The sequence below is a fragment of the Oncorhynchus clarkii genome, chromosome 27 (genome assembly GCF_045791955.1).
Source record: "Oncorhynchus clarkii lewisi isolate Uvic-CL-2024 chromosome 27, UVic_Ocla_1.0, whole genome shotgun sequence".
Taxonomy (NCBI): Eukaryota; Metazoa; Chordata; class Actinopteri; order Salmoniformes; family Salmonidae; genus Oncorhynchus; species Oncorhynchus clarkii.
The window spans coordinates 16,302,986-16,317,826 of NC_092173.1; the positions used below are offsets into that span (position 1 = coordinate 16,302,986).

At 46.6% G+C, this 14,841-nt stretch overlaps 2 protein-coding genes across 2 annotated transcripts in view; both read left to right on the forward strand.

Annotated features, from left to right (window-relative positions):
* Positions 1-7,611, forward strand: part of LOC139386075 (calpain-5-like) — a 29,421-nt gene extending 21,810 nt beyond the window's left edge. Inside the window, exons 4-13 of the mRNA XM_071131497.1 lie at positions 423-631; positions 786-978; positions 1,138-1,331; positions 5,198-5,275; positions 5,427-5,622; positions 5,715-5,837; positions 5,937-6,133; positions 6,268-6,389; positions 6,506-6,642; positions 6,760-7,611. Of these exons, the coding sequence (XP_070987598.1) occupies positions 423-631; positions 786-978; positions 1,138-1,331; positions 5,198-5,275; positions 5,427-5,622; positions 5,715-5,837; positions 5,937-6,133; positions 6,268-6,389; positions 6,506-6,642; positions 6,760-6,939 (1,629 nt within the window). The 3' untranslated portion in view covers positions 6,940-7,611. The remainder of the gene's footprint in view (positions 1-422; positions 632-785; positions 979-1,137; positions 1,332-5,197; positions 5,276-5,426; positions 5,623-5,714; positions 5,838-5,936; positions 6,134-6,267; positions 6,390-6,505; positions 6,643-6,759) is intronic.
* Positions 7,612-13,395: 5,784 nt separating this feature from the next.
* Positions 13,396-14,841, forward strand: part of LOC139386405 (unconventional myosin-VIIa-like) — a 51,943-nt gene continuing 50,497 nt past the window's right edge. The window contains exon 1 of the mRNA XM_071131979.1: positions 13,396-13,514. Within this exon, the coding sequence (XP_070988080.1) occupies positions 13,416-13,514 (99 nt within the window). The 5' untranslated portion in view covers positions 13,396-13,415. The remainder of the gene's footprint in view (positions 13,515-14,841) is intronic.

Here is a 14,841-nt window from a genome sequence, read left to right on the forward strand (position 1 = left end):
ACAGGAAGTGATGACATCAGAAGAGGAACCAGGGATTTTCCTGATGGCTTCTGGGATCTGGTTGGTCATAGCTGGATGGGCTGGTTATTAATATACCCAAATGCTGGCTGGCTGTGTGTGTGTGTGTGTGTGTGCGTGCGCGCGCCAATGTCTGTTTGTGGTGTGTACATTTTGGTTTGGTTGTTATGATGCACTAGGTGGTTGCTTGTTTAAGTTAGCTGTGATTTTTCCGATTTGTATTGAGCAGATAGTGAGAGAGACTGGTAGTGGGGAAAGTTAGAGAGCGATTGTATCAAAGGGCAATAGGCCGGATTTGAACCCATGACCATACTAAAGACGTGTGCCGGAGGCTGCAGCATTACCTCTAGACCAGCCAGGCCATGGGGCTGTGACGTGTTCTGAGCATCTTATCTCTCTCCCAGGTGATCCCGGACCATAAGGACCAGGAATGGGATGAGGACAAGCCGGAGTCTTACGCCGGAATTTTCCACTTCCGCTTCTGGCGCTTTGGAGAATGGGTGGATGTTGTCATCGACGACCGGTTGCCCACTTCCAACGGCAACTTGGTGTATTGTCACTCCAATGACAGCAACGAGTTCTGGAGCGCTCTGGCGGAGAAGGCCTACGCCAAGTTAGTACTATAGATGGACTGTTGTGTTTGTATAGGATGTGTTGCTTTTGCTGAGTGTGTGTGTGTGTGTGTGTGTGTGTGTGTGTGTGTGTGTGTGTGTGTGTGTGTGTGTGTGTGTGTGTGTGTGTGTGTGTGTGTGTGTGTGTGTGTGTAGGATGTATGGGTGTTACGAGGCATTGGACGGGGGCAACACAGCGGATGCGTTGGTGGATTTTACGGGTGGCGTCTCCGAGCCCTTGGACCTACTGGAGGAAGGATTGAGTACGGACAAGGAGAAACGCTCAACGCTGTTCGACAGAGTCCTCAAGGTCCACAACAGAGGAGGCCTCATCAGCGCCTCCATACGGGTATAACACACACAGATGCACGTGCACACACACACACACACACACACACACACACACACACACACACACACACACACACACACACACACACACACACACACACACACACACACACACACACACACACCTAGAATCCTGACCCTTCACCACTCCCTGCAGGCGGCCAGTTCAGCAGAGATGGAGGCTCGTCTGGCCTGTGGTCTGGTGAAGGGTCATGCCTACGCTGTGACAGACGTTAGAAAAGTCAGGCTGGGCCACGGCCTCATGGCTTACTTCAAGTCCGACAAACTCACAATGATACGACTCCGAAACCCCTGGGGAGAGAAAGAGTGGAACGGTGCCTGGAGCGACAGGTAGGTTTTAAAATGTTATTTACCTTTAGTTATACAACAAGTCCTATTGAGGTCAGAAGACCTCTTTCACAAGGAAGACCTGGTCTGGTAGTGGGGGAGAAGAGTGTGTGCAGAGGTGTCAATTGGGAATGACAGTCGCCATATCCTAGCTAGCTCAACACCAACAATTTAAAATAGCCTACGAAAATCATTCAAATCCCGAATTAAAAGGCAAATGCAATTTAGTGGCGTTAACCTTCTGACTTTAGGACCATGTGGATACCTGGGAGCGGGAGGGAACACTATTTGTATGGCTGGCTGGCTTTATATGGAGAGCAGAAGGCAGACATTTTACGTGCCCCCAACCGATTGTGTTTTATGTTTTTTTATCTGCGTTGTATTTTTTAAAATAATTTTGTACATAATGGTGCCACTACCGTCTCTTATGACTGAAAGAACTTCTAGACATCAGGACTGCGATTACTCACCATGGACTAGCAGAATCCTTTTTCTTCTTTCACTACTCTGACGAGCCCGAGGCGGAGGATATACGGCTCCCTCGGGAACAGGCCTCGACCTCCTTGATCTGCGTGAAGAGGAGGCAGAGAAAGAGAGGCAGGATAATGGGCTGCCTTCCTAGAATTTGAAGGCGATCGAATAAACCACTTCCCTCAATTCTGCTAGCAAACATGCCATCTTTGGACAATAAAATGGACAAGTTACTGGGAAGATTAAACTACCAACGGGACAAAAAAACTGTAACATCTTATGCTTCATAGAGTCGTGGCTGAACGACAACAATATCAACATACAGCTGGCTGGTTATACGATGTACAGGCAGGATAGAACTGTGGCGTCTGGTAAGACAAGGGGCGGCGGACTATGTATTTTTGTACAATAACAGCTGGTGCATTATATCTAAGAAAGTCTCGAGCTATTGCTACCCTGAGGTTGAGTATATCATGATAAGCTGTAGACCACACTACCTACCGAGAGAGTTCTCATCTGTATTCTTCGTAACTGTTTACATACCACCTCAGTCAGAGGTTGGCACTAAGATAGCATTGAATGATCTGTATTCCGCCATAAGCAAACAAGAAAACTTGCAGAAAACTTGTGGTCCCAGGCTCCTAGTAGCCCCGGCTCCTTAAATCAGTTTTACGAAATTTCTATCAGCATGTTAAATGAACAACCAGAGGGAAAAGAACTCTGGACCACCTATACTCCACACACAGAGATGTATACAAAGCTCTCCCTCGCCCTCCATTTGGCAAATCTGACCATAATTACATCCTCCTGATTCCTGCTTACAAGCAAAAACTAAAGCACAAAGCACCAGTGACTTGATCAATAAAAAAGAGGTCAGATAGTACATACCCCAACCAGAAGCCATGGATTACAGGCAGCATCCGCACTGAGCTAAAGTCTAGAGCTGCCGCTTCAAGGAGCGGGACTCTAACCCGGAAGCTTATAAGAAAAATCCCGCTATGCCCTCCGACGAACCATTAAACAGGCAAAGTGTTAATACAGGACTAAGATCGAGTGGTACTACACCGGCTCTGACGCTCATCGGATGTGGCAGGGCTTGCAGACCATTACAGACTACAAAGGGAAGCACAGCCGAGAGCTGCCCAGTGACACAAGCCTACCAGACGAGCTAAACTACTTCTATGCTCGCTTCGAGGCAAATAACACTGAAACATGCATGAGAGCACCAACTGTACAGGAATACTGTGTGATCACGCTCTCCGCAGCCGATGTGAGTAAGATCTTTAGACAGGTCAATATTCACAAGGCCGCAGGGCCAGACTGATTACCAGGACGTGTACCGCGAGCATGCGCTGACCACCTAGCAAGTGTCTTCACATTTTCAAAAACTCTCCCTGTCTGAGTCTGTAAAACCAACATGTTTTAAGCAGACCACCATAGTGCCTGTGCACAAGAACATAAAGGTAACCTGCCTAAATGACTACCGCCCCGTAGCACTCACGTCTGTAGCTATGAAGTGCTTTGAAAGGCTGGTCATGGCTCACATCAACACCATCATCCCAGAAACCCAAGGACACTCTAATTTGCATACCGCCCTAACAGATCCACAGATGATGCAATCTCTATTGCACTCCACACTGCCCTTTCCCTCCTGGACAAAAGGAACACCTATGTGAGAATGCTGTTAGTTGACTACAGCTCAGCGTTCAACACCATAGTGCCCTCAAAGCTCATCACTAAGCTAAGGACCCTGGGACTAAAGACCTCCCTCTGCAACTGGATCCTGGACTTCCTGATGGGCCGCCCCCAGGTGGTAAGGGTAGGTAACAACACATCCGCCACGCTGATCCTCAACACAGGGGCCCCTCAGGGGTGTGTGCTCAGCCCCCTCCTGTACTCCCTGTTCACTCATGACTGCACGACTCCAACACCATCATTCAATTTGCAGATGACACAACAGTGGTAGGCCTGATCACCAACAACAACAAGACAGCCTATAGGGAAGAGGTCAGAGACCTGGCCGTGTGGTGCCGGGACAACAACCTCTCCCTCAACGTGATCAAGACAAAGGAGATGATTGTGGACTACAGGAAAAGGAGGACCGAGCACGCCCCCATTCTCATCGATGGGGCTGCAGTGGAGCAAGTTAAGAGCTTCATGTTCCTTGGTGTCCACATCACCAACAAACTATCATGGTCCAAGCACACCAAGACAGTCGTGAAGCGGGCACGACAAAACCTATTCCCCCTCAGGAGACTGAAAAGATTTGGCATTGGTCCTCAGATCCTCAAGGTTCTACAGCTGCACCATCCTGACTGGTTGCATCACTGCCTGGTATGGCAACCTTTTGGCCTCAGACCACAAGGCACTACAGAGGGTAGTGGGAACGGCCCAGTACATCACCGGGGCCAAGTTTCCTGCCATCCAGGACCTCTATACCAGGCGGTGTCAGAGGAAGAAAAGACTCCAGCCACCCTAGTCATAGACTGTTCTCTCTGCTACCGCACGGCAAGCGGTACCGGAGAGCCAAGTCTAAGCCCATGAGGCTTCTAAACAACTTCCACTCCCAAGCCATAAGACTCCTAAACATCTAGTCAAATGGCTATCCAGACAATTTGGATTGCCCCCCTCCACTCTCCACACCACTGCACTCTCTTGTCATCTATGCATAGTCACTTTAATAACTCTACCTACATGTACGTACTACCTCAACTAACCGGTGCCCCCGCACATTGACTCTGTACAGGCACCCCCCTGTATATATTGTTATTTTTTACTGCTGCTCTTTAATTACTTTGCGAGAGTGAAACCTCTCACTTTGCCTCTTCCTCTCTGTGGAAAGCACATCGATGCATTTTCAGGGAACAGCGTGACTTTTTTCAACACAGAACTGGAGACAGCTGTAGTAGATGGCTTTGGCTCAGTAACTGCTGTTTGACTTGACATGAAACTTAACTAGAGTTGTAATCCTGGTACTGAGCTAGTGCGTAGCAGGCAGCTAATACTGGAGTAAATGTAGCTTTTTTTTTGCTGCTCTCCAAATAGAATTTTACCATTTTAAATGATTTAAAAATCAGTAAATGTGCTTCGATATATAGTTTTTTAAAATACCCCCAGAGGGGGTGTCTTGATCAGTTCCTGACTCACTGCTCCCTCTGCTGGTGGAGAGAGGTATTGTTGGCCAACAGGGAAACAGATCTTTAGCACAGATTGATGGTTCATTCCTCTTAGAATGTTTGTTTTATTTATATCCTGTATCATACATACATTACTTTGAGTCCCCTACTTTATCAGTTCTGTTCTGGTAGCATTATTTCACACAGAACACCCTTCAGAGAAACACTGTGAGCGATAGAGAACCTCTCTGCAACAACTTCTCTCTCTCCTCTCTCTCTCAGCTCAGAGGAGTGGGGGAAGGTGAGTAAGAGTGAAAGAGAGAAGATCGGAGTGATTGTGCAGGACGATGGAGAATTTTGGTGAGTTCTAACCCTTAACCTATGACATCTAGCCATGACCCCTAACCTTTCCTCCACACGGCTGAGAAAATGGATGGACATAGGATGAAGCTTGATGACTTCCCTTTTCCTGCCCCCCCCCCCCCCCCCCCCCCCCCCAATCCCCACCCAGGATGACATTTGATGACTTCTGTCAGTACTTCAGTGATTTGATCATGTGTCGTCTGATCAACACTTCCTACCTGTCTCTTCACAAGACCTGGGAGGAGGGCTCTCTAAAGGGCGCCTGGCGGAACCATGACGACCCGCTCAGCAACCGCGCCGGGGGCTGCACCAATAACAAACACACTTTCGTACAGAACCCACAGGTAGGGGTAGGGATGGGGGGAGGGCGCGTGTGTGTTTGTATTAATTTATAGGACTGGTGTGTGTGTGTGTGTGTGTGTGTCTCTCCCTGCAGTATGTGTTCAACGTCAAGAAGCCAGAGGATGAGGTGCTGGTATGTCTACAGCAGACAGACAAGAGAGCCAGACCTAAAGAGGGGAAGGGAGAAAACCTGGCTATAGGCTTCGAGATACACCGGGTGAGAAGTGTGTGTGAGAGTGTTATTAATGTGGTCATTAAAATGAATGTGTTTGAAAGTCTTATTAATGTGGTCATTAAAATGATTGTGTGTGTGTAGGTGGAGTTGAACAGGCAGTACCGTATGCACACTCGGCAGCAGAAGGTGTGTGGGAGTGTGTACATCAACTCCAGGTGTGTGTTCCTACGCTGTTCGCTGAAGGAGGGTCGTTACGTTGTCATACCCACAACCTTTGACCCCGCTCTGGAAGGAGACCTCTTGTTACGCATCTTCACTGACGTCCCCGCCGACTGCAGGTACACTCACTCACTCACTCACTCACTCACTCACTCACTCACACACTCACTCACTCACTCACTCACTCACTCACTCACTCACTCACTCACTCATTCACTCTCCTCATTATCTTGCCCTCTCTCTCCCCCCATAGAGAGTTAACCCTAGATCAGCCAGCCCAGACGTGTTGGTCAGGACTGTGTGGCTTCCCTTCCCTGGTCACTCAGATTCATGTCCACAGAGCAGATGGACTGGCTGGGCAAGACTCTGATGGAGGTATACAAACCTTTCTTCTCTCCCTTCTCCGTCCGTTCCCTTTTCTTCTCTGGTCTGGTCCTTTTCATATCTTCTCCTCTCTTCTCCTACTGACAGTCTGTATGTATGTGTTGCAGCGTCAGACCCATATGTGATCATTCGTTGTGAGGGGGAAAAGGTTTGTTCTCCGGTCTATAAAAACACCCGCAGTCCAACCTTTGACACCAAGGCTCTATTCTACAGGAAGAGAACTAACCAGCCTATACTGATAGAGGTGAGGAGACTGGGCAGGGGGGTGGAGTTAAAGTAGAGTGAACATCACAATTTGGGTTGTTTCAATAAGTAACAGTTCTCTCAATTAAAGTCAGTACTTCTTCATTCATCATTCCAGGTGTATAACCACAACGTGTTGATGGATTCCTTCCTGGGTCAGGTCAGTTTGACCTCTGACCCAGGCGACCCCCAGCAGGTTACCGTCCACCTGAGGGACAAGGGTAATCACCAAGACAACGACCTTCCAGGCACGCTCACCGTCTCCATGGTGACCAGCAACATTCTCACTAACGTCTGACTAACCATCAATCAATCACCAATCTATCAATCAGTGCCTTACTCCCTCCGTCCAATATGAGAGAAGAGCGAAACAGGTGCCAGTAACAGAGTATATGATTGGTCAAGAGGTCCCTTCTGTTTCCATATGTGCTGGAATTGGCAGTATACATGATTACACTGTTCAATATGAACATCATCACTATATGTACTGTATATACTAACTATATGTTTACAGTTTATGTATCTTTAAAGTTGTATTGTTTTGCCAAAGATTTGATCATAAATATCAATTAATTTGCCATTAACCTTATCTGTTGAGGGACCAAAGTTAGGATTCCAGACTGTATTGTGTTGGTTTTTACTGAGTGTAGTACTAGCCCTGACCACATGGGGGCAACAGAGGACATTTAATCTCCTAGTTCTCCTTTCTCATCTAATAACCACTTTAACTTGTGCATTACAGATATATAAATACTTGTTGAGTATTTCAGCTGTATATGTTGTCCTGTTTACATTTATTGACATGGTTTAGTTTTACATTTCAGTCAGCTTTGTACTAGTCTCTTTCAAGTAGCTGAGTTGGTTCTGGGTGCTGAGAGTAGCTACGGACATTTTTATTCTTTAGGGGAGACATTGTTCAAGTTATTTTTGTTAATAACTTTATAATTAAACTTTTTTTAAATTTCAAAAAGATTTCTGTCGGTTGCTCTACTTTTATATCATGTTGATTTTCCAGTGGGAGGCCCAATACAGTAGACAGACTAGATTCACTGGAGGAGAAGAGAGATTAAGCTACAGTTTCTAGCCAACACTGTCACTCTAACATTCGACTCTTTACTCAAACACTCAACTCCTCCCTTCATTCCCTTCTTTCTCATTCCCATTGTACTCTTATCATGTTGTATTACCTCCAGTTACTACAGTGCCATGTAGATCATGTTCCAAATCACATCACATTTATCTATAACATTCTCGTCATCATGAGGACTTCCTAACACTGCCATAAGTGTCATAAACAGTCATAATGCCAGTCTCTGTCATGGTGGTGGGTCCCTGTTAGAGAAGGACTGGTTCATCTGAGCAGGCTTGTTTCTTATCTTTATAAGTAAAGGTTTATGATATTTGAATGTACCGCAGGGTGATTTAAAGGCTATTTAATGATTTAGTGTTATACTTCTCTGTTTATTTCTCTTTAAACCTGTTGGCTGGTTTCAATCAAATGTATACTGTGATAAATAGTTAAAACACTGTCTGTCTGGTGCCGGGTCATTCTGTGTCCCGTCCTCCATTTTATCTAGTGTGTGTGGTCCCATTACTCAGCAGAAATCTCTCTTGATAGAGTCCACTATCAACCATGCTGTGTAGAGCGAGAGAGAGTGTGTGACTGTGTGTGCTGTTAGGTTCAGTGAGGTGTGAGGAACACCGATCAATGTGTCTTTCAGAACAGCCTGACCTTTATTACAGCAACACCAATAGAAGAGAGATGTGCTCTCTGTTTCTATATGTGAAGCAATGCATTCTCTCTGTGTGCATGTTGAATGGTTGTGTGTGTGTGTGTGACCTCCACTACGTTGTGCCTCACTGCCCCCCACTGGGTTTCCTGCCCGCCCTCTGTCTCTCCCTCCCTCTATCGCTCTCTCCCCAGTAACTCTAATTGGGATCAGTGGCAGTGAATGAGCTGGTGTGTCACAGCTAATACCTTGAGAGAGAGAGAGAGAGCAGGAGCAAGGGAGTCACTAGTACCTCTACAGTGCAGCAGGTGTCTGACCACCCACTAAGAGAGAGAGAGAGAGAGAGATTCAGGAAGCCCCTCTCTTTCTCTGTCCTGCCTTCATCCATCCACCCCACTGCATTCTGTGGACTTGTCTGAGTGAACATAGATCTGGGACAATCATCTGGAACGAGAGAGAGAGGGGTATAGAAAGAGGACTGTACACAGTGGTAAGAATATACCTAGTCAGGAGGCTTAAAGAAGCATGTAGGCTTTGGCTCTTAAAACTACTTTTTAAAGCTACTTTTTGCTAACGTCTCCCTTGTGTGTGTGTGTGTGTGTGTGTGTGTGTGTGTGTGTTACAAGGTTTATTGGTGTTGTTTGTCCAGATAACATGTGGGAGAGTGTTCGTACAATATTTTTTCTCTATATCTGACACTGTCTAGTCCTAGTATGTGGTTTCAGGGTGTTCACATGGAGAAACATTAATGATTAACTAACCATTGAATCATAGGCATACCTGCCTTGTGTGTGTGTAAGCAGAGCTGATAGAGCACTCTTTAGCTACTCCCTGTATGTACACTATCTCATTTAGAGCATCCTGCCTGCTCCGGGTTGTGGATACTGACTAGTTGCAGAGAGAGACCCCTCTACCATCTCTCCTGTCCATCCTCAGCTCGTGTTGCATTAGCAGCTGTAGAAATTATTATTCTATTTTTTTTTGCTGCAGCTTAGATGAATGTTCACATGACATTCAGATAACATGTAATGTGCGTATAGGCTCTGCTGTTTCTACCGTCAATTAACTACAGTTACATTACTACCTCTCCTAGAGGGTTAACTCGTCTGGCACATTGCATTGGGTACTGTATCTGCCTAAGAATTCAGTAACACTTCTCACTTTGGTGATATGTAGCAACAGGAAGCCTTTATATGCATGACATAAATAATGTATTCTATACGAATGCAACATATCACTACTCTAAGTAAGGTGTTACTGTTACCTCTATTGGCACAGCGGGTAGCGAGCCTTGGTCAGAAGTTATTAAGAAATTCGGAGTTTCTGCTTCAACCCCAGAGTTAATTAGCCCCAAACTTAGCTACAGGAGTTTAAATCAGTTCAAATCAGAGGCTTTACACCGCCATAAACTCATTCCATTAGTCTTATTGTGAGCCGATCCTGGCTAGTCATTATACACCCTCTATACATCTCTGTCTCTCTATCTCGCTCTCTTCTATCAGTTGATTGGTTTATCAGTCTGACAGTTTTGGTGTTGCGTGAGAGTGTTGATTAGAATTTAGTTTTAATGGGGGCAATGGGGGTTAGCCTAATATCCTGTATCCTTTTCCTTGCTGTGCATCTCTCTCTCTCTCTCTCTCTCTCTCTCTCTCTCTCTCTCTCTCTCTCTCTGTCTCCCTGTGTCTCTCCCTCCCTGTTGGGTTATTTCAGGAGGTATAGGGTCTTAGGGCGGCAGTATGTACAGCTGAGGGCGGGTTCAATGTACTTTTATAATGGTTTTCTGGAATGTATATTGCATTGTATTATACTGTGCAATGTGATTGGATTTGGCGGTATCCACTAGTGGGTGGGATATGGTATATGGTGTTTTTAGTGTACTGACGAGGTCCCAGAGTCAGTCTCTTTGTCTCTCTTCCCCTCTGACCTATAAAACTATAAAAGTCTGTGTCCTCGCTGGTGGAGGCGATGGAATTACAGACAGGCTGTTTCTCAGAAGCCCACACTCAGGTGATCAACAACAATGACTGGCGTCGCTCAGAGAATGAAGGGAATGGATTATATCTCCTTCTTTCCTTCTGCCTCTCCTTCTGACTCTCTAATTTTCTTTTCATCTCTGTCTTTCTCTCCTCCCTCTCTTTCTCTCTCTGTTCTGTTCTCTCTCTCTCTCTGTGTGTGCGTGTGCGTGTGTGCGTGTGCGTGTGTGTGGGTGTGTGTGTGTGTGTGTGTGTGTGTGTGTGTGTGTACAAGAAGAAGTATACATTTATGGTTTCCAGAATTGCTGTTCTATATCTATGTTTTCATATTCAAACACGTTCATACACACAACTTACGCTAGGTCTCCCTGGCTGCAACCTTTGTCCCAGACCTCTGCTGTGGTAATTAGATGCTAAAATATTGATGGACAGTCGTTACCCTTCCTAATCCTACCGCACGTGTTTGTGTGTGTGTTTATGTGTGTGTTCTCATCAATGGTTTAATCAGAGAGGCTTGGGGGCACAGAGCTGACATCTATTTACTGCAGGAAATTAACCAATAAATGGCATTTTCCTGTCTCCCCCAAACATCCCTCCCCTCCCCTTAAACATCACTCTCTCTCTCCCCCAACTTTCCCTATGCCCCCAAACATCCCTCCCTCTCCCCAACCCTACTCTTCCCGTCTCACCCCTCCCCCTAAACCTTCCTCTCTCCCCCTAACCCTCATTGTCTCCCCCAAAATTCCATCCCCCCAACTCACTGTCTCCTCCTACTGTGTGTGTGTAGCAGGAAGGGTGTGTCAAAACCTTAAACTAAAGTATAATTAGGGGGATGAATAATTGACTAGGTCTAAAACACAGTGGCAGAGTTGGGAATGAGGTTAGGACACTGGTCGGTCATGGAGGACCTGTGAGGGGTGTGTATAAGTGGATGAAGGATGTGGTGGTGTGTGTGTTTTATGCAGTGAGAATGTACATTGAATTTGTGTGAGTGGCCAACTTCAATACAAAGGCAGTTTCAGTTTTAATTAATATGCAAATTAGAATGTTGTTGGTCATTTTCCAGAGCAGCCGACTGACTGGCTGACTGTGTCTCAAATGGCACCCTATTCCCTATAAATTGAACTACCTTTGACCAGAACCCTATGGGCCCTTGTCAAAAGTATTGCACAGTATAGGTGTCATTTGGGACACAGCCACTGTTACTCACTTTGTCATTATGACTTGATGGCTGCCTGAGTTGCTAGCTGCTAACCAGATCCTTTCTCTCTGTCTCTCCTCTCTCTCTGTCTCCCCTCTCTCTCTGTCCCTGTCTCCCCTCTCTCTCTGTCTCTCCTTTCTCTCTGTCTCTCCTCTCTCTCTGTCTCTCCTCTCTCTCTGTCTCTCCTCTCTCTCTGTCCCTGTTTCTCCTCTCTCTCTGTCCCTCCTCTCTCTCTTTCTCCCCTCTCTCTCTGTCCCTGTCTCTCCTCTCTCTCTGTCTCTCCTCTCTCTCTGTCTCTCCTCTCTCTCTGTCCCTGTTTCTCCTCTCTCTCTGTCCCTCCTCTCTCTCTGTCTCCCCTCTCTCTCTGTCCCTGTCTCTCCTCTCTCTCTGTCTCTCCTCTCTCTCTGTCTCCCCTCTCTCTCTGTCCCTGTCTCTCCTCTCTCTCTGTCTCTCCTTTCTCTCTGTCTCTCCTCTCTCTCTGTCCCTGTCTCTCCTCTCTCTCTGTCTCTCCTCTCTCTCTGTCTCCCCTCTCTCTCTGTCCCTGTCTCTCCTCTCTCTCTGTCTCTCCTTTCTCTCTGTCTCTCCTCTCTCTCTGTCTCCCCTCTCTCTCTGTCCCTGTCTCTCCTCTCTCTCTGTCTCTCCTCTCTCTCTGTATCCCCTCTCTCTCTGTCCCTGTCTCTCCTCTCTCTGTCTCTCCTCTCTCTCTGTCCCTGTCTCTCCTCTCTCTCTGTCTCTCCTCTCTCTCTGTCTCTCCTCTTTCTCTGTATCTCCTTTCTCTCTGTCTCTCCTTTCTCACTGTCTCTCCTCTCTCTCTGTCTCTCCTCTCTCTCTGTCTCTCCTCTCTCTCTGTCCCTGTCTCTCCTCTCTCTCTGTCTCTCCTCTCTCTCTGTCTCCCCTCTCTCTCTGTCCCTGTCTCTCCTCTCTCTCTGTATCCCCTATCTCTCTGTCTCTCCTCTCTATCTGTCTCCCCTCTCTCTCTGTCTCCCCTCTCTCTCTGTCTCCCCTCTCTCTCTGTCTCTCCTCTCTCTCTGTCTCTCCTCTCTCTCTGTCTCTCCTCTCTCTCTGTCTCTCCTCTCTCTCTGTCCCTGTCTCTCCTCTCTCTGTCCCTGTCTCTCCTCTCTCTGTCCCTGTCTCTCCCCTCTCTCTGTCTCTCCTTTCTCTCTGTCTCCCCTCTCTATCTGTCCCTGTCTCTCCTCTCTCTCTGTCCCTGTCTCTCCTCTTTCTCTGTCTCAGGGTGGACACGTGGAGACGTCTGATGTCCAGGCATAAGCTCAGAAACCAGAGTCATGGTCATTCTGCAGCAGGTAAAAACACACACACACACACACACACACACACACTCAATCTTTCTGGTATGTTTCTGAGGGGAACAACACAGACGCTTTTCCGCTCCATTACAGGAGTGTCAGGTGTGTGTGTGCTTGAATGTGCATAGTGTGTGTGTGTGTCTCGGTCTTCTTGATGTCCAGTAAATGTGGTGTTCGACTCGTCAGCCTTTCTGATCGTCTAATCACCCCTGACAACAGCTTCTCTTCAGCTGAACAGGCCCCTTCACATGCACACACACAGACACACACACACAACTCTCAGCAGAGAACCAGAGAGAGAGAGAGAAAGAGAGTGAGAAAGAGAGAAGGGGTGGGGAGCCAGGGGCAGCGGGAAGGAGAGGGGTCTGTGGAGAAAGTTGAGCAGGTCTACAGAGGGTTGGGAGATTCTCAGACAGGCAGAAGCCCAGAAGAAGGAGCTAAAATTGTCTAACAGTGAAGTACTGAGAATATTGTGAAGAGATCAACAGGAGGCCACGCTAGCAGCCAGAGGAATGTTGCTGAGAGAGAGACAGATGGAACACACAGCCTGATATGAGTTTACCATGGCGCGATTAGCGATGACTTCAGCAGAGCCTTGGCCAACCGAAGGCTGGGACAGCAGTGTCCGTCGCCTCAGCTACATATGCCCCACCCTCATACAGGTAACCATAACTACCCTCATGTAGGTACTGTTACCATGGACACAGTAGCCATCAGACCTGGGTCAAGCACTGTGAAAAACTGGCAGAGTTAGCACTCTTGTGACTATTCAAGCTACACCAAGCTCAGCTAGTCACAACTTAATGGTGCCAGGTGTAGTTTATGTTGTAGTTTATGGTGACAGTGTGTTGTCACCATGATAACAGTGTGCTTGTTCAGTGATGTTGTTGTTGTCGTGTTCTGCTCACATTCCTCCCTGATGAGAGACTGGCATCCATTCATCTCTCTCTCATGACCAAACACAATAGAGAGGACAGGGGGGAGGAGGAGTGTGTGTGTGTGTGTGTGTGTGTGTGTGTGTGTGTGTGTGTGTGTGTGTGTGTGTGTGTGTGTGTGTGTGTGTGTGCGTGTGCGTGTGCGTGTGTGCATGTGCATGCATGTGTATGTGTGGCTGGTAACTAATGAGTGTGAGAGAGATCACTCTGTACAGGGGGTGTTGGGGGGCTTACACATGAGTATGGTATCTGTATTGAGAGAGGGTGTGTGAGAGAGGGTGTGTGTGTGTGTGTGTGTGTGTGTGTGTGTGTGTGTGTGTTAGACTGACAATAAAAGTGTTAGAAGTGTGTGCTGGATGTCTTGTTGAGTGTTTTTAGTTGATTTATGCTATGTTAATTGTTAATTGAAGCAGAAAACAGAGTGCTGGCTGGATTTATTGACCAGTGTTGATTGGTGTCAAGTGTCTGTTCAATCAGCCAATCAATAGCTTTCACTGTGACCTTTGACTATCTAAATGCAAATGAACTGAAGTCTCATTGCCTGCGTAAATCAGCTATTATCGTGACATCACACGTGATGCATTCCAAATAGCACCCTATTCCCTTTACTGTGCACTATTCTATACTGAACTATTCTATACTGAACTATTCTATACTGAACTATTCTATACTGAACAAAACATTTTATGCAACATGGTCGCATGTTAATGAGCTGAAATAAAAGATCCCCGAAATTGTCCATACTCACAAAAATATTATTTGTCTAAAATTTTATGCACACATGTGTTTACATCCCTGTTAGTAAGCAATTTATCCTTTGTCAAGATAATCCATCCACCTGACAGGTGTGGCATATCAAGTAGCTGATTAAACAGCATGATCATTACACAGGTGCAGCTTTGTCACAGAGCACAATGCAACAGATGTCTCAAGTTTTGAGGGAGCGTGCAATTGGCATGCTGACTGCAGGAATGTCCACCAGAGCTGTTGCCAGATAATTGTATGTTCATTTCTCTACCATAAGCAGCCTCAAACGTTGTTTTAGAGAATTTGA